Source organism: Salvelinus fontinalis, chromosome 13 (genome assembly GCF_029448725.1).
Source record: "Salvelinus fontinalis isolate EN_2023a chromosome 13, ASM2944872v1, whole genome shotgun sequence".
Classification (NCBI taxonomy): Eukaryota; Metazoa; Chordata; class Actinopteri; order Salmoniformes; family Salmonidae; genus Salvelinus; species Salvelinus fontinalis.
The window spans coordinates 47,385,602-47,405,019 of NC_074677.1; the positions used below are offsets into that span (position 1 = coordinate 47,385,602).

Consider the following 19,418-nt stretch of genomic DNA (forward strand, 5'->3'; position numbering starts at 1 on the left):
CACACACACAAACACACACAGACACCAGAGACACACTCAGAATGCTTCTTATTGTGCTCAGAAAGGAAACATCTAAACTGAGTTGAACAGTACTTCTTTGCCTAGAAAACAATTTGAACACATGCAAGAATTCACTATTGAAAAAACAAGACTGACAAGAAATGGATGTAACCCAAATGCTCTATTCCTCTTAACCAATGCTCTATTCTTCTTAACCAATGCTCTATTCTTCTTAACTAATGCTCTATTCATCTTAACTAATGCTCTATTCTTCTTAAACAATGCTCTATTCTTCTTAACCAATGCTCTATTCTTCTTAACTAATGTTCTATTCTTCTTAACCAATGCTCTATTCTTCTTAACTAATGTTCTATTCTTCTTAACTAATGCTCTATTCTTCTTAACCAATGCTCTATTCTTCTTAACTAATGTTCTATTCTTCTTAACTAATGCTCTATTCTTCTTAACTAATGTTCTATTCTTCTTAACTAATGCTCTATTCTTCTTAACTAATGCTATATTCTTCTTAACCAATGCTCTATTCTTCTTAACCAATGCTCTATTTTTCTTAACCAATGCTCTATTTTTCTTAACCAATGCTCTATTATACTTAACTAATGTTCTATTTTTCTTAACTAATGCTCTATTATACTTAACTAATGTTCTATTCTTCTTAACTAATGCTCTATTCTTCTTAACTAATGCTCTATTCTTCTTAACTAATGCTCTATTCTTCTTAACTAATGCTCTATTGTTCTTAACCAATGCGCTATTCTTCTTAATGCACCAAGTGCAAGCTACACTGTTGGTGGTGCAGGCAGCGTGTTCCAGCTTGGCGTGGGGATAATCACCCTTTGTTTGACAACATACAGCAGGGTGCAGGGCTAGCATTAGCATACAAGCATAAGCGTATTACCCAGGACCTTGTTACAGATACCCACCACACACACACACAGACACACACACACACACACAGGACGGGATCACAACCCCAGCACCATTGCTAACCTAACATATAATCACATCTTAAAATCAGTTTCCCCCCCTCCTTGCAAAAGTCCCCCTTGGAGGTTCAAGTAGAGTTGAAAGGTGAGGAGGTCAAGGCAGTTGCTGGAGCTTTGGGGAGGAGGCAGCCTCACATGGTGTCATGTGGGGCCTGTCTGAGAAGGGGGGGGGGGGGGACTGGTGTTTTGGGGTAAGAAGCCACGCTTCACTCCTTAAATGCCTTGACACGTTCACACAATGCTCTTTCACACTCTGTCGGACACAAACACACACATGAGCACACACACACTCACTCATACACACTCATTAATATACAGTACCATACAGGTCTAAGTATACAATAATAAATACTTGTAATAAACTTAGAGACAACAAATTAAGGGCATGGCGTGAGAGGGGTGTTGGGTTCGTTAGAGTTCTAGGAGCTGTCCCTGGAAAACTCCTCTGGGGAGTGCTATAAAGATGACAGCGGAGCCAGTCACAGCTCCCTTTCTCATGTGAGGCTGGGCTTTTCACATGCCGGGAGAGTGAAAACTACGGCCCTGTGAGACACCTATGGACATATGGCAAAGTATCACCACACACACACAAGTTCACTGGATACACACTTTGAAGTTGCAAAGAGAGTTTGACACAGAGAAAGTAGCAAAACATATACACAAGAAACAAAATCTCAGACAAAAATGTGCTAATGGACAAGACATGCTCCCTGGAGTGATGTGCTTGTGAAAAATCCATTACTCAACACATCTCTCTCTCTCTCTCTCTCTCTCTCTCTCTCTCTCTCTCTCTCTCTCTCTCTCTCTCTCTCTCTCTCTCTCTCTCTCTCTCTCTCTCTCTCTCTCTCAATTCAATTCAATTCAATTTGCTTTATTGGCATGACGTAACAATGTACATATTGCCAAAGCTTATTTACAATATAAAAATGAGAATCAAAATGGTCAACGGGACAACAGTAACAACAATAACTAAGTGTCAAAATAACCAACACATTCAACAATAACAATAAACATACAGTAGAGGACATGTGCAGGTTGATTGGTCTGTCAGACACTGTCCCTCAACTTATGGCAGGCAGCAATGTAGTGCGCTGCCAACCCACAGCTCTCTGCGTCCTCCCCCAACAGGACGGGTAGCCTATCCTCATCAGAGAGGTCTTTGAAACCTTGAATAAGAGTTTCAAATTTGGGGAAATGACACTCTCTAATTGTTTTATATTTTTGACATTTTGTCAGGAAATGCAGCTCCGTCTCAGGTTCTGTTGTTGTGCAGTGGTTGCACAGCCTTTCCTCTACAGGGAGCCAGGTTTTCCTGTGTCTACCCTTCTCAATGGCAAGGCTGTGCTCACTGAGCCTGTACTTTGTCAAGGTTTTTCTAAGGTTTTGATCAGTAACCATAGTCAAATAGTTAGCCACGGTGTACTGTCGATTTAGGGCCAGATAGCACTGCATTTTGCTCTGTGCTTGTGCTTGTGTTTCCCAATAAGCAATGTAGTTTTGTTTTGACTGTGTTGTAATTTGGTTTATTCTGATTGATTGGATGTTCTGGTCCTGAGGCTTCAGTGTGTTAGTAGAACAGGTTTGTGAACTCAGCCCCAGGACCAGCTGGATGAGGGGACTCTTTTCTTTGCTCAGCTCTTGGTATTGCAGGGCTTGGTAGTGATATGAGAGGGGGTCACTGTATTTTAGATGATTCCAAAACTTAATTGCTCTTTTTTGAGTTTTTATTATTAGTGGATATTTGCCTAATTCTGCCCTGCATGCATTGTTTGTAGTTTTCCTCTGGACATGTAGGAGAATCTTACAGAACTCTGCATGCAGGGTTTCAATGGGATGTTTGTCCCATTTGATGAAATCTTGTTTTGCAAGTGGACCCCACACCTCGCTGCCATAAAGTGCAATTGGTTCAATGACATATTCAATTAGTTTTAGCCAAATTTTAATAGGTATTTCAATTTGAATTTGCTTTTTAATTGCGTAGAATGCCCTGCGTGCTTTCTCTCTCAGTTCATTCACTGCCTCATTAAGGTGTCCAGTTGAGCTTATTTTTAAACCTAAGTAATTGTAGTGTGTGCAGTACTCTATATATTTTGTACCAATTGAGAACTTTGGTCTAATTCCCTGAGATCTGGATCTTCTCTGGAAAATCATTATTTTAGTCTTTTTGGGGTTTACTGCCAGGGCCCAGGTCTGGCAGTACTGCTCTAGCAGATCCAGGCTCTGCTGTAGGCCATGTGCTGTGGGTGACAACAGGCATAGGTCGTCTGCGAAGAGTAGGCATTTAACCTCTGAATTATGGAGACTAACACCAGGGGCTGATGATTTATCTAGAATAGTGGCCAATTCGTTGATGTAAATATTGAAGAGTGCAGGGCTCAGATTACAACCCTGACGAAGGCCCCGCCCCTGGTTAAAGAATTCTGTTCTTTTCTTGCCAATTTTAATGCTGCACGCATTGCCAGTATACATTGATTTAATTATGTCATATGTTTTACCCCCTATACCACTTTCAATAACTTTGTAGAATAGTCCTGTGTGCCAAATAGAATCAAATGCTTTCTCTCTCTCTCTCTCTCTCTCTCTCTCTCTCTCTCTCTCTCTCTCTCTCTCTCTCCTCTCTCTCTCTCTCTCTCTCTCTCTCTCTCTCTCTCTCTCTCTCTCTCTCTCTCTCTCTCTCTCTCTCTCTCTCTCTCTCTCTCTCTCTCTCTCTCTCTCTCTCAGCAAATGTGTACATTCCTGAACTAGTCAGGGAGAGGTCAGGTTAAATCAGTGAGTGGCAGAACGGTGGAAACCGTCAAACATACAATGAGGATGGCGTGTGTGTATACAAACTGTTTCTCTAAACTCACACTAAATCTAGAACAAACGGTACAAAACAAATAAACTGCTGACAGACTAACATATGAACTGGGTAACACTTTACGTGACACCTAGCGTCATAACACGTTATGAAACGGTCAAAACCATGTCGTAACAGCTGACATTTGTATTTATTATTAGGGGTCCAAACACATTAAGGCACTTACATCAAACATCAAACAAAAGATAAAACAGTACATCATATAACATTATTACACCACTACATATCTACAATACAAAATGTATAATACCACCATACAACAATATTACAATGTACGTGTGTACAGAGTGTGTGTGCTAGCGCTTGTGTGTGTATGTGTGTGTCTGTACCTGTGTCTGTGTCTCTTCACAGTCCCCACTGTTCCATAAGGTGTATTTTGATCTGTTTTTTAAAACTAATCCTCGTGCTTGCATCAGTTACCTGATGTGGAACAGAGTTCCTTGTAGTCATGGCTCTATGTAGTATTGTGCGCTGGACTTGGTGATTGTGAAAAGACCTCTGGTGGCATGTCTTGTGTGGTATACATGACTGTCCGACTGCTCTGTGCATTCAGCATGTCAACACTTCTCACAAAAACAAGTAGTGATGAAGTCAATCTCTCTTCCACTTTGAGCCATGAGAGATTGACATGCATATATATTAGCTCTCCGTGTACATTTAAGGGCTAACTGTGCTGCCCTATTCTGAGCTAAGTGTTGCAGTCATTTCAGTCGCTGTAGTAGCTGATGTGTATAGTGTTGAGTCATCCGCAGACATAGACACACTGGCTTTACTCAAAGCCAGTGGTATGTCATTAGTAAAGATTGAAAAATAGTAAGGGGCCTAGATAGCTGCCCTGGGGAATTCCTGATTCTACCTGGATTATGTTGGAGAGGCTTAGTGTTCTGTTAGAGAGGTGTTCTGTTAGAGAGGTAACTCTTTATCCACATTATAGCAGGGTGTGTAAAGACATAACACATACGTTTTTCCAGCTGCAGACTATGATCGATAATGTCAAAACCCGCACTGAAGTCAAACAAAACAGCCCCTACAATCTTAACATAACATGCCATGACCTGTCATAATATGGTCATGACATATATAATTAGACCGGTTGTAACATATATTGTGTTATTTTATGGCTGGTTATGACACCTACATAAAAGGGGCAGCAGGTAGCCTAGTGGTTACATCGTTGGTTCGAATCCTCAAGCCGACAAGGCTATGTCAATGTACCCTTGCTCAAGCTAAATGACTAAAATGTCAAATGTAAATGTAAGAATGTCAAAACCCCCAAAACCTACCACACAAGGCAAAACATATCACACCATAGCCTACTTATCAATAGCATTTTTATGTTATATAACGTTTTCTGAAATTGACCATATTCAATTATAATTGTTATTGCGCACACATTGATGTCAGACATGCACCTACCCCAATGCTCTGTTGCTGATGACTGGGATGCATGCAGGAGCAGATTTCAGGACAAGACACCCTCCTTTTGACTGATGACAGACATAAGGGCATGCACTGTACGTGATAGGCCTATCTGGCTTATAAGATGCTGGTGGTCATAATGCTTCTTGACAGTGTCATAAAGTGTATTTTCTTAGTCCAAGTAAAGTGACACAGTACAGTCATAGTGCTTCATGACAGTGTAAAAGAGTATTCACTACAAGGTACTTAAAATATGATGAAAAGAAAAGAAAGAATTCATTACAACAACAACAAAGGATTAAAGAAACAAACTTTCAAATGAATGGACATTTCTTGGAAGTGAAAAAACACATTTTAATACATTTGGGTTTTGACACTTACTGTATGTAGGTGTCATAACCAGCCATAAAATAATGCAATATATGTCAAAACAGGTGTAAATATATGGGTCATGACAGTATAATGACCATATAATGACAGGTTATGACCGTGTTATAACATGTTGTGATGCTATGTGTCAGGTAAAGTGTTACCAAACACCATTTGGCAAAAACTTAGTTTTTGACAACATTTTCAGTTTGAAGCCTATAACTCTGTGATTGTGCAGCAGGTCTTTGCAGACCTAGAATTACAACACACTGCTGCCAAATAAGGCAAATACACTTGCTCTCCTGTGACCACTGAGTTTTTCTCCATAATCCTGTAAAATACCAAAAACCGGTTGAAACTTTGAAATCCCATACATTTCGGTAGTAGGGCTCAGAGAGTTAATGAGCAGCTCATAAATGTGAATGTGGAGGTCAGGGCATTACTATGAGTGATATAGAGCTCTCCTCTATAGAGTTTCGCAGGCAGGCAGGCAGGCAGGAAGGCAGGCAGGCAGGCAGGCAGGCAGGCAGGCAGGCAGACAGACAGACAGACAGACAGACAGACAGACAGACAGACAGACAGACAGACAGACAGACAGACAGACATTGAAGAGGAATGGAAGCTAGCTGGAAGAAATATATACAATATGTATCTATTAGTTCACTGTGATGCCAACCAATTAGATTTTAAACCTGAAAAGTTTTAAGGTGAACTCATCCAGAAGTGTTGTATTCGCTCCAATCGCTTGAGTGAATACTTTCATTCTTCCTGCTTAGCACTTTTCTTCGGTGTACAGTAAGTGTTCCCTCAGAAGGTTTATGGCAGGACATGGGGAGATTGTGTTTTTCACCCATCCTGAGTGAGGCCATGCAATGTGGTCCCACTGAAGCCCTGTCCTCCTGGCCAGACAGAAACAGGACATGAGGCAAATTAACAGATGGGGGGCAACTGGAGATTGACCCGTTTGAGGACCTAAAGTGCAGGCCATCACTGTAGCAAAAGAACATAAAGACATGAACAGATCACCATCCCCCTAATGGTTTTAGGAGACTGGCAGTAGAATATCTAAGTAAGTCTGAAGAAAGACTAACAGACACTAACACTGCACCCACCACTTCAATGACCCCTGGACAGCATTAGGGAGCCTAAAAGTTAATCAAATGGGGAGCTAAAAGTTCATCACATGGCTGAGGTGTATAATCCTGTCTGTCTGTCACGTGTGACTCATAGAGTGTCAGTCTGGGTGAAATCACACCATCAGGAGTGAGTTGTCTCTAAACCAAGAAGCCCACACACCTCCTTGTAGTTATCAGGGCATGGGCAACATGAAAGACCCTGTGTTCTCCCCTCCCTCTGCAGAGCAACTGACCATCGGCCTGATCAAACACAGGAATTATGATTAGCGGAGGTAATAGGTAATAATGGAGCAAAGGTTAACTTTCTCTAGATGATACTCATTTCCCTCAAAGAACAAAACACACACATGCAAGACCTCACGCACACACAAATGCACACACAAATGCACACACGCACATGAAGTTCATGGGAGTGTGAACTTTACGCTTCTGACTTGTAACACACATTTTTTACTTTGGCAAATCAGAGGGCAAAGTCTTTCTCTACAACACTGTAGGGATAATAAGACCTGGTAGGTTCCATCCGCTAGCTTGTCATTCAATAAAAGTTTCAGTTTTAAATGTTTTGCATGTGACTGTGATACAAAATACAAGAAAGCAGATAACTCAGTTCTAATGTAGCAGTTAACGCGTGTAATTAGCCCTGTTATCTTGTTACCAGGCCTAACTTTGTTTCTGTTGCTTACAACTGTGAGTGGTTCAGGGATGATGAGGGCACACATAGCCATACAGTATGGACATCAGGCCTGATGCAACAGTACTTATTTTTACATATAGTGTAACTCGATTTTGTGTTACAGTATACAAATTGCGGAGATGGCCACTGAAGTAAAAACTAACACCAACAAACCTGAAGTGGGTAAATGGAGCCCCCTGTTGAGTTGTAACAGTTGGGGTGTGAATGCTGAGGCCAGAAATACTTTTCCTTTAGATGATGCTGTCTGGCAGAACACTCACACTCCCTGCCCTTGTACTCCAATGCTGCAGGCTGTGTGCGTGAGTGTTTTTGTGAGTGTGTGTGAGAGAGAAATGAAAACAGAGATAGAAAGGGAAAGAGAGACTGAACTGTGTGAACAGTGTTGTGCAAAGGGTGTATATGTGTATACGCGCAACGATGCATGTGTGTGTGTGTGTCCGTCTGGGCATGTGTGATGTGTGTGTCCGTCTGGGCATGTGTGATGTGTGTGTCCGTCTGGGCATGTGTGTGTGTGTGTGTCCGTCTGGGCATGTGTGATGTGTGTGTCCGTCTGGGCATGTGTGTGTGTGTGTCCGTCTGGGCATGTGTGATGTGTGTGTCCGTCTGGGCATGTGTGATGTGTGTGTCCGTCTGGGCATGTGTGATGCGTGTGTCCGTCTGGGCATGTGTGATGTGTGTGTCCGTCTGGGCATGTGTGATGCGTGTGTCCGTCTGGGCATGTGCGTGTGTGTGTCCGTCTGGGCATGTGTGATGCGTGTGTCCGTCTGGGCATGTGCGTGTGTGTGTCCGTCTGGGCATGTGCGTGTGTGTGTCCGTCTGGGCATGTGTGTGTGTGTGTCCGTCTGGGCATGTGTGATGTGTGTGTCCATCTGGGCATGTGTGATGTGTGTGTCCGTCTGGGCATGTGTGATGTGTGTGTCCGTCTGGGCATGTGTGTGTGTGTGTCCGTCTGGGCATGTGTGATGTGTGTGTCCGTCTGGGCATGTGTGATGTGTGTGTCCATCTGGGCATGTGTGATGTGTGTGTCCGTCTGGGCATGTGTGATGTGTGTGTCCGTCTGGGCATGTGTGATGTGTGTGTCCGTCTGGGCATGTGCGTGTGTGTCCGTCTGGGCATGTGTGATGTGTGTTTCCGTCTGGGCATGTGTGATGTGTGTGTCCGTCTGGGCATGTGTGTGTGTGTGTCCGTCTGGGCATGTGTGATGTGTGTGTCCGTCTGGGCATGTGTGATGTGTGTGTCCATCTGGGCATGTGTGATGTGTGTGTCCGTCTGGGCATGTGCGTGTGTGTGTGTAGGGGGGATTTAGAGATCTACATGAGTGACTCTGATCTGATTAACAGTGTGGCCCGGGTGGCTGGGACTGCTAATAGCCATGTCCTCCAGGCAGAACCAGGCAGCACCATGTGACCCAGCCAGGCCAACAACACGGGCCCTTTCTCCCCGACCCTGTCAATGGAAGACAGGCTGGGCCCACCGATGGAGACACAAGACCAGTTTGGCCCATGTAGGCGTCAGCGTGGAGCCAGGCCTAAGGGCCTGCCTTCAGGGGGAACCATTGTGTAGCAACAAGTCCCTCTATTCAGCGCCAGTGTGTCGCTACAATCTGCTAATGAGCGTGCCCAGCAGCTCCGACCAACATCACAGGATGCCCATTCAGTCCAGAAACCAGGCCACGGCTACACTGCAGGCCAGAGAGAGAGGGAAGGAGGGAGGTAGAGAGAAACAGAGAAAGGGTGGTTAGACAGGAAATTTGTCACGGCAAACACAGCAGTATTTTGCCGCTTCTCACACGAGAAACTAAGTCAACAATTGTGACAGCTTTTTGACTACTCAGTGTAAACAGATTATGCAATACGTGTCAGCATGTAAATAACGAACACAAGAGAAGCACTATCAATTATTCCATGGACACCTGCCTGTTATAACTTCCATTATACTGTAGCTATACTTAGCCTCCTCTCACTGGTTTGTCTCATAGAACAGAGCTGACAGTATGATTCAGTGTTGAATCATAACAACTATCAAATTGATATGAAAAATTAATGACTCTGCTGCAAAGGAGCTCTCGATGAGAAGAACCAGGTACTCTGTCAGGAACAGACTCTCCCTTACCCACGTATTGTACCCACCCTCTCTGCTCTCTAAGAGCAGGGGGGAAGGGGAGGCAGTTCAGCTCAATTCCCCGAAAGGCTACATTCTAAATTCTCTAGGGTTTCTCCCCGTGTCACCCAGCCCTGGCCACGTGACGAGTTAGCCGGCAGCTAGCTAGAAGAGCAAAAGGAGGGCATGTCATCTCCCATCAGCCAGAGAAGCTTTTCTCTCCTCTCACAGCACAGCAGCTACTCTAAAGCCTCCCAGGAGCAGCAGAGTGGAGGCTGCCCATTAAAGCCCTGTTAAAACATTTCTGATGTTTTCAGAGGAGCCCGGGGAAGCAGGGTGGCTCAGCCGCCAGATCACCCAGACACTCTCCGTTTCCCAGCATTCTCTCACCACCACTGTCCAGCTCAGAAGCCTTCAGGTGTCAGATTAGCATCAACCTCATTTCAAAATTAAAATGTAATGTGCCGCTCCGAGGGCTAGATGAGTGCCTGTTTCATAGTTTCAAGTTTTAATGTCACATGCACAAGTACAGTGACATGCCTTTCCTGCAAGCTCTTAACCCAACATGCGTAAACAGTATCAATGTAGTACTAAAACTAACATAAGGTAGAACAGAAACACACAAGAAATTAAAATAAGACGAACATGAGAAAGTAAGTAAGCTATATACAGGGTCAGTTCTAATACCATTATTTACAATGTGCAGGGACACTGGAGTGACAGACGTAGAGACACTACATGGTCAAAAGTATGTGAACACCCCTTTCAAATCAGTGGATTTGGATATTTCAGCCACACACGTTACTGACATGTGTATAAAATCAAGCACACAGCCATGCAATCTCCATAGACAAATATCGGCAGTAAAATGGCTCATACAGAAGAGCTTAATGACTTTCAACGTGGCACCGTCATAGGATGCCACCTTTTCAACAAGTCAGTTAGTCAAATTTCTGCCCTGCTAGAGCTGCCCCGGTCAGCTGTTAGTGCTGTTATTGTGAAGTGGAAATGTCTAGGAGCAACAACGGCTCAGCCGCAAATTGGTAGGCCACACAAGCTCACAGAACGGGACCGCCGAGTGATGGAGCGTGAAGCGTGTAAAATTGTTTGTCCTCGGTTGCAACCCTCACTAATGAGTTGCAAACTGCCTCTGGAAGCAACGTCAGCACAAGAACTGTTTGTCTGGAGCTTCATGAAATGGGTTTCCATGGCCGAGCAGCCTAAGATCTAAGATCACCATGCCCAATGCCAAGCGTTGGCTGTATTGGTGTAAAGCTTGCTGCCATTGGAAACGCGTTCTCTGGGGTGATATTTCACGCTTCACCATCTGGCACTCTGATGGACGAATCTGGGTTTGGCGGATGCCAGGAGAACGCTAAAGTTTGGAGGAGGAGGAAAAAGTTTGGAAGAGGAGGAATAATGGTCTGAGGCTGTTTTTCATGGTTCGGGCAAGTTCCCTTAGTTCCAGTAAAGGGAAATCTTAACGCTACAGCATACAATGACATTCTAGATGATTCTGTGCTTCCAACATTATGGCAACAGTTTGGGGATGCCCTTTCCTGTTTCAGCATGACAATGCCCCTGTGCACAAAGCGAGGTCCATACAGAAATGGTTTGTCGAGATCGGTGTGGAAGAACTTGACTGGCCTGCACAGAGCCCTGATCTCAACCCCAACCCCCCATCTTTGGAATGAATTGGAACGTCGACTACAAACTGTTTATGAGCCTGTTGGTGTCAGATTTGATGCACCGGTACCGCTTGTCTTGCAGGAGCAGAGATAACAGTCTATGGCTTGGGTGGCTGGAGTTTAACGATTTTACGGGCTTTCCTTTCACACCACCTGTTATAGAGGTCCTGGATGGCAGGGAGCTCAGCCCCAGTGATGTACTGGGCTGTCCGCTACACAATGCGATTGAGGGCGGTGCTGTTGTCATACCAAGCAGTGATGCAGCCAGTCAAGAGGCTCTCAATGGTGTAGCTGTAGAACTGTGTGTGTGTTTGTGTGTGTGTGTGAATGAGAGAGTGCTGTGAGAGTTAGCAGTGCGTCATAAGTTGTTTGTTTCAGTGTCTGATCATCAACTCTGACCTAAAGATGCCCAAGGATGAGACTTTTCCTGCTAAAACAGAAAACATAAGGAGCTTGTTTTCCTGACAAGCAGGACTTGTGGAAAAAGACTACAACAGACATCCAAGTTCACACCACAAGGTGTCGACAGCTCAAGTGAGAGTGTATTTCAGATTGAGAGTGTATTTCAGGTTGAGAGCGTATTTCAGGGTGAGAGTGTATTTCAGGGTGAGAGTGTATTTCAGGGTGAGAGTGTATTTCAGGGTGAGAGTGTATTTCAGGTTGAGAGTGTATTTCAGGTTGAGAGTGTATTTCAGGGTGAGAGTGTATTTCAGATTGAGAGTGTATTTCAGATTGAGAGTGTATTTCAGATTGAGAGTGTATTTCAGGGTGAGAGTGTATTTCAGGTTGAGAGTGTATTTCAGGGTGAGAGTGTATTTCAGGGTGAGAGTGTATTTCAGGTTGAGAGTGTATTTCAGGTTGAGAGTGTATTTCAGATTGAGAGTGTATTTCAGGTTGAGAGTGTATTTCAGGGTGAGAGTGTATTTCAGATTGAGAGTGTATTTCAGGTTGAGAGTGTATTTCAGGGGGTTGAAGTCGGAAGTTTACATACACCTATTTAAAATATATTTAAACTCAGTTTTCACAATTCCTGACATTTAATCAGAGTAAAAGTCCCTGTCTTGGGTCAGTTAGGATCACCACTTTATTTTAAGAATGTGAAATGTCAGAATAATAGTAGAGAGAATGATTTATTTCAGCTTTTATTTATTTCATCACACTCCCAGTGGGTCAGAATGTCACGCCCTGACCGTAGATTGCTTTGTATGTTTCTATTTTTTGTTTGGTCAGGGTGTGATGTGGGTGGGCATTCTATGTTTGTATGTCTAGGTTTTGTATTTCTATGTTTTGGCCGGGTATGGTTCTTAATCAGGGACAGCTGTCTTTTGTTGTCTCTGATTGAGAACCATACTTAGGTAGCCTGTTTTCCCACTGTTAGTTGTGGGTGGTTATTTTCTGTTTAGTGTTGGTTGCACCTTGCAGAACTGTTTCGGCTATTCTTTTTTTGTTATTTTGTATTCAGTGTTCAGTCAGTTAAGCAAATAAAGATGAACACGTACCCCGCTGCATTTTGGTCTGACGATTCCTCTTCTTCTTCCGGTGACACAGAAGTTGACATACACTCAATTAGTATTTGGTAGCATCGCCTTTAAATTGTTTAACTTGGGTCAAACGTTTCAGGTAGCCTTCCACAAGCTTCCCACAATAAGTTGGGTGAATTTTGGCCCATTTTTTGGTCCCGTGTAGCTCAGTTGGTAGAGCATGGCGCTTGCAACGCCAGGGTTGTGGGTTCGTTTCCCACGGGGGCCCAGTACAAAAAAGTATGAATGTATGTACTTGTAAGTCGCTCTGGATAAGAGCGTCTGCTAAATGACTTAAATGTAAATGTAAATGTACATTCCTCCTGACAGAGCTGGTGTAACTGAGTCAGGTTTGTAGGCCTCCTTGCTCGCACACACTTTTTCAGTTCCGCCACAAATTTTCTATAGGATTGAGGTCAGGACTTTGTTATGGCCACTCCAATACCTTGACTTTGTTGTCCTTAAGCCATTTTGCCACAACTTTGGAAGTATGCTTGGGGCCATTGTCCATTTGGAAGACCCATTTGCGACCAAGCTTGAGATGTTGCTTCAATATATCCACATAATTTTCCTACCTCATGATGCCATCTATTTTATGAAGTGCACCAGTCCCTCCTGCAGCAAAGCACCTTCACAGCATGATGCTGCCACCCCCGTGCTTCACGGTTGGGAAGGTGTTCTTCGACTTGCAAGCCTCCCCCTTTTTCCTCTAAACATAACGATGGTTATTATGGCCAAACAGTTCTATTTTTGTTTCATCAGACCAGAGGACATTTCTCCAAAAATCACAATCTTTGTCCCCATGTGCAGTTGCAAACTGTAGTCTGGCTTTTTAATGGCGGTTTTGGAGCAGTGGCTTCTTCCTTGCTGAGGAGCCTTTCAGGTTATGTCGATATAGGACTTGTTTTACTGTGGATATAGATACTTTTGTACCTGTTTCCTCCAGCATCTTCACAAGGTCCTTTGCTGTTGTTCTGGGATTGATTTGTACTTCTCGCACCAAAGTACGTTCATCTCTAGGAGACAGAACGTGTCTCCTTCCTGAGCTGTATGACGGCTGCGTGGTACCATGGTGTTTATACTTGCGTACTATTGTTTGTACAGATGAACGTGGTACCTTCAGGCATTTGGAAATTGCTCCCAAGGATGAACCAGAATTGCGGAAGTCTACAAAAAAAAACATTCTGAGGTCTTGGCTGATATATTTTGATTTTCCCATGAGGCACTGAGTTTTGAAGGTAGGCCTTGAAATACATCCACAGGTACACCTCCAATTGACTCAAATGATGTCAATTAGCCTATCAGAAGCTTCTGAAGCCATGACATCATTTTCTGGAATTTTCCAAGCTGTTTAAAGGTAGTCAACTTAGTGTACGTCAACTTCTGACGCACTGGAATTGTGATACAGTGAATTATAACTTAAATAATCTGTCTATGAACAATTGCTGGAAAAATGTGTCATGTACAAAGTAGATGTCCTAACTGATTTGCCAAAACTATAGTTTGTTAACAAGAAATTTGTGGAGTGGTTGAAAAACGAGGTTTAATGACTCCAACCTAAGTGTATGTAAACTTCCGACTTCAACTGTAGGTGTGTGAGTGTGGGCTTGCGTGTGTCCCCATCATGTTAACCAGGGCTATGGAAGAAGAGGGAGCAGTGAGGATGGGCAGGTGGGGGTGTCCACAGTGTGAGGGAGAGCTGCCTGACTGCCTGCATGTATGTTTGTCTGCTCTTTCCCCTGCTCCCTGGTGGCCCCCTGTGATGAGGCTTATTCACAGAAAATATAAAAGGGGGGAGAGAGAGGGGAGAGCAGGAGGAGGGGAGAGTCACGGTTGGCTGGCTGATCTGCAGTGACAGGCCGTCTCCAGTGAGATGGGAACTTAGCATGTCAGGCAGGTCAGCACGGGCCAGGCAGACAGTCGATGAAATATTGAATCCAGCACATTGCTATCATGAATCTGATGCCTCCGAAACAGTCCGCGGCTAGGAGATCTCTGGCTATCTCTTAGTGTCTCGTAACAAATGTGTGTGCAAAATCAAGTCAGTTAAAAGTGAGCTAGCTGTCTCCGCGGGCGAGCCAATGGATTTTATCAACCAGGATTACATGCTGGGCTATAAGGAGGTGAAGTTCAAAAGTGCACTGTGACCCTTTGTGGTCATATTCTCTCTACACGGTGGATGAGAAAGAGGCAGATCTTTTCTTTATTTTCACTTCTCTTGTATTTCCTCTGGGCCATTTCTGTTCTCTGTTGTCATTTACTGCTGCTGTATCCTTCCTGGCTCTGTTCAGAAATAAATGAATGTAAGAGCATGTGTCTCTTTTGGCAAAGCACCAACTCTGGAGTCTGTGTCGCACTGGACTACTCAAAACCAGAGCATGATGCATTCTGGGATGGTAACGCAATTACCCATTTCCTATCATGCCATATGAATTGGCTGTACTCCATCATGTCTAATTCACTACAAGTACACGAGCACACATACGTCACCCTCACCTTCTCTCTAGCCTCCCAGAGCTAACCATAACTATAAAATAGCCATTTACATTCCCATTGCCCTCCACTCCAATGCATTGCAATAGACACTTCACCAGCTCATTCTCTTCCATTTCATTCTTAGAATGGACACCTCTCGACCACTTTTCAACTTATTATATATTGATGAAGGAATGCGTTGTAAAACGCATGTGTTGGCAGAAGAGCTGCTACTGCCGTCCTAAAAGAACCAGGTGATCTCACGCTTTGCCTTGACACAGTGTCCCAGCGTTGCTTCACACCATCACCATAGGGCTGACTGGGCTGGAGGCTGAGGGCAGAGAGATGGACTGGAGGCTGAGGGCAGAGAGATGGACTGGAGGCTGTGGGCAGAGAGATGGATTGGAGGCTGAGGGCAGAGAGATGGACTGGAGGCCGAGATCAGAGTGATGGACTGGAGGCCGAGAGCAGAGAGATGAACTGGAGGCCGAGGTGAGAGAGATGGACTGGAGGCTGAAGGCAGAGAGATGGACTGGAGGCTGAGATCAGAGAGATGAACTGGAGGCTGAGGGTAGAGAGATGAACTGGAGGCTGAGGGCAGAGAGATGGACTGGAGGCCAAGAGCAGAGAAATGGACTGGAGGCTGAGAGCAGAGAAATGGACTGGAGGCTGAAGGCAGAGAGATGGACTGGAGGCTGAGAGCAGAGAGATGGACTGGAGGCTGAGAGCAGAGCGATGGACTGGAGGCTGAGAGCAGAGAGATGGACTGGAGGCTGAGGGCAGAGAGATGGACTGGAGGCTGAGAGCAGAGAGATGAACTGGAGGCTGAGAGCAGAGAGATGAACTGGAGGGCAAGAGCAGAGAGATGAACTGGAGGCCGAGAGCAGAGAGATGGACTGGAGGCTAAGGGCAGAGAGATGGGCTGGAGACTGAGTGCAGGGAAATGGGCTGGAGGCTAAGAGCAGGGAAATGGGCTGGAGGCTGAGAGCAGAGGCTGAGAGCAGAGAAATGGACTGGAGGCTGACAGCAGTGAGATGAACTGGAGGCTGAGGGCAGAGAGATGGGCTGGAGGCTGAGTGCAGGGAAATGGGCTGGAGGCTAAGAGCAGGGAAATGGGCTGGAGGCTGAGAGCAGAGTGATGGACTGGAGGCTGAGAGCAGGGAAATGGGCTGGAGGCCGAGAGCAGGGAAATGGGCTGGAGGCTAAGAGCAGGGAAATGGGCTGGAGGCCGAGAGCAGGGAAAAGGGCTGGAGGCTAAGAGCAGGGAAATGGGCTGGAGGCCGAGAGCAGGGAAATGGGCTGGAGGCTGAGAGCAGAGTGATGGACTGGAGGCTGAGAGCAGGGAAATGGGCTGGAGGCTAAGAGCAGGGAAATGGGCTGGAGGCCGAGAGCAGGGAAATGGGCTGGAGGCTAAGAGCAGGGAAATGGGCTGGAGGCCGAGAGCAGGGAAATGGGCTGGAGGCTAAGAGCAGGGAAATTGGCTGGAGGCTGAGAGCAGGGAAATGGGCTGGAGGCTGAGAGCAGAGTGATGGACTGGAGGCTGAGAGCAGGGAAATGAACTAGAGGCTGAGATCAGAGAAATGGACTGGAGGCTGACAGCAGTGAGATGAAATGGAGGCTGAGGGCAGAGAGATGGGCTGGAGGCTGAGTGCAGGGAAATGGGCTGGAGGCTAAGAGCAGGGAAATGGGCTGGAGGCCGAGAGCAGGGAAATGGGCTCGAGGCTGAGAGCAGAGTGATGGACTGGAGGCTGAGAGCAGAGAGATGGACTGGAGGCTGAGAGCAGAGAGATGGACTGGAGGCTGAGAGCAGAGTGATGGACTGGAGGCTGAGAGCAGGGAAATGGGCTGGAAGCTGACAGCAGTGAGATGAAATGGAGGCTGAGGGCAGAGAGATGGGCTGGAGGCTGAGTGCAGGGAAATGGGCTGGAGGCTAAGAGCAGGGAAATGGGCTGGAGGCCGAGAGCAGGGAAATGGGCTCGAGGCTGAGAGCAGAGTGATGGACTGGAGGCTGAGAGCAGAGTGATGGACTGGAGGCTGAGAGCAGGGAAATGGGCTGGAAGCTGAGAGCAGAGTGATGGACTGGAGGCTGAGAGCAGGGAAATGGGCTGGAGGCTGAGAGCAGAGTGAACGACTAGAGGCTGAGAGCAGAGAGATGAACTGGAGGCTGAAAGCAGAGAGATGGACTGGATGCTGAAAGCAGGGAAATGGGCTAGTGTTCCACTTAGGCCAGACACCTGCTGGGGGATGAAGTGGTATGTAGCACTTTATTAAGTCATCTAATGGAAGAAAACATGGACAAAACACACATTATGTTAGTGCAGTAGCGGTCAGGTGTTGCTAGACCATCACTAAGCTTGCTGTCATTATTTCAGTATACCTTGCAGTAATATTTAAATCAATTAACAAACTATTCACTGATAGACAGAATACAGTTTACACAATGTCAAAGCATACATCAACCACAGAAACTATGATGATTTTCAAGTATCTGGCCCCAGTGATGATCACAATGCGAAAGTATTACTCCATAAAAATAATACGGTAGAAAACAAGAGGGAGAGGCGACTGGTATTCTGTCAACTGAAGGAAGTGTGATTGGAGAGTGGCCTTGTGCCTGATGGTAAACCTCATTAGGATGGTTAGAGGCTGACTAGTGTTGACTTACAGCCTAGAGGCAGGAATGGGACTTCACTGCAAACAGCTGGAGTTTTCAGATCTTTCATGAAAATGTAAAGAAACGTACAGGATAAAATAATGTGACCATCAAACATATGGTGTACCATATTAATCCCATATACACTGCTCAAAAAAATAAAGGGAACACTTAAACAACACAATGTAACTCCAAGTCAATCACACTTCTGTGAAATCAAACTGTCCACTTAGGAAGCAACATTGATTGACAATAAATTTCACATGCTGTTGTGCAAATGGAATAGACAAAAGGTGGAAATTATAGGCAATTAGCAAGACACCCCCAAAAAAGGAGTTATTCTGCAGGTGGTGACCACAGACCACTTCTCAGTTCCTATGCTTCCTGGCTGATGTTTTGGTCACTTTTGAATGCTGGCGGTGCTGTCACTCTAGTGGTAGCATGAGACGGAGTCTACAACCCACACAAGTGGCTCAGGTAGTGCAGTTTATCCAGGATGGCACATCAATGCGAGCTGTGGCAAAAAGGTTTGCTGTGTCTGTCAGCGTAATGTCCAGAGCATGGAGGCGCTACCAGGAGACAGGCCAGTACATCAGGAGACGTGGAGGAGGCCGTAGGAGGGCAACAACCGAGCAGCAGGACCGCTACCTCCGCCTTTGTGCAAGGAGGTGCACTGCCAGCGCCCTGCAAAATGACCTCCAGCAGGCCACAAATGTGCATGTGTCTGCTCAAACGGTCAGAAACAGACTCCATGAGGGTGGTATGAGGGCCCGACGTCCACAGGTGGGGGTTGTGCTTACAGCCTAACACCGTGCAGGACGTTTGGCATTTGCCAGAGAACACCAAGATTGGCAAATTCGCCACTGGCGCCCTGTGCTCTTCACAGATGAAAGCAGGTTCACACTGAGCACATGAGCACATGTGACAGACGTGACAGAGTCTGGAGACGCCGTTGAGAACGTTCTGCTGCCTGCAACATCCTCCAGCATGACCGGTTTGGCGATGGGTCAGTCATGGTGTGGGGTGGCATTTCTTTGTGGGGCCGCACAGCCCTCCATGTGCTCGCCAGAGGTAGCCTGACTGCCAATAGGTACCGAGATGAGATCCTCAGACCCCTTGTGAGACCATATGCTGACACATGCACATTTGTGGCCTGCTGGAGGTCATTTTGCAGGGCTCTGGCAGTGCACCTCCTTGCACAAAGGCAGAGGTAGCGGTCCTGCTGCTGGGTTGTTGCCCTCCTACGGCCTCCTCCACGTCTCCTGATGTACTGGCCTGTCTCCTGGTAGCGCCTCCATGCTCTGGACATTACGCTGACAGACACAGCAAACCTTTTTGCCACATCTCGCATTGATGTGCCATCCTGGATAAACTGCACTACCTGAGCCACTTGTGTGGGTTGTAGACTCCGTCTCATGCTACCACTAGAGTGACAGCACCGCCAGCATTCAAAAGTGACCAAAACATCAGCCAGGAAGCATAGGAACTGAGAAGTGG

General features: G+C 45.7%; 1 protein-coding gene across 1 annotated transcript in view; it reads right to left on the minus strand.

Annotated features, from left to right (window-relative positions):
- Positions 1-3,718: 3,718 nt before the first annotated feature.
- LOC129868821 (histidine-rich protein PFHRP-II-like) overlaps positions 3,719-19,418 on the minus strand; it is a 35,635-nt gene continuing 19,935 nt past the window's right edge. Inside the window, exon 2 of the mRNA XM_055943096.1 lies at positions 3,719-9,166. Within this exon, the coding sequence (XP_055799071.1) occupies positions 7,624-8,727 (1,104 nt within the window). The 5' untranslated portion in view covers positions 8,728-9,166 and the 3' untranslated portion in view covers positions 3,719-7,623. The remainder of the gene's footprint in view (positions 9,167-19,418) is intronic.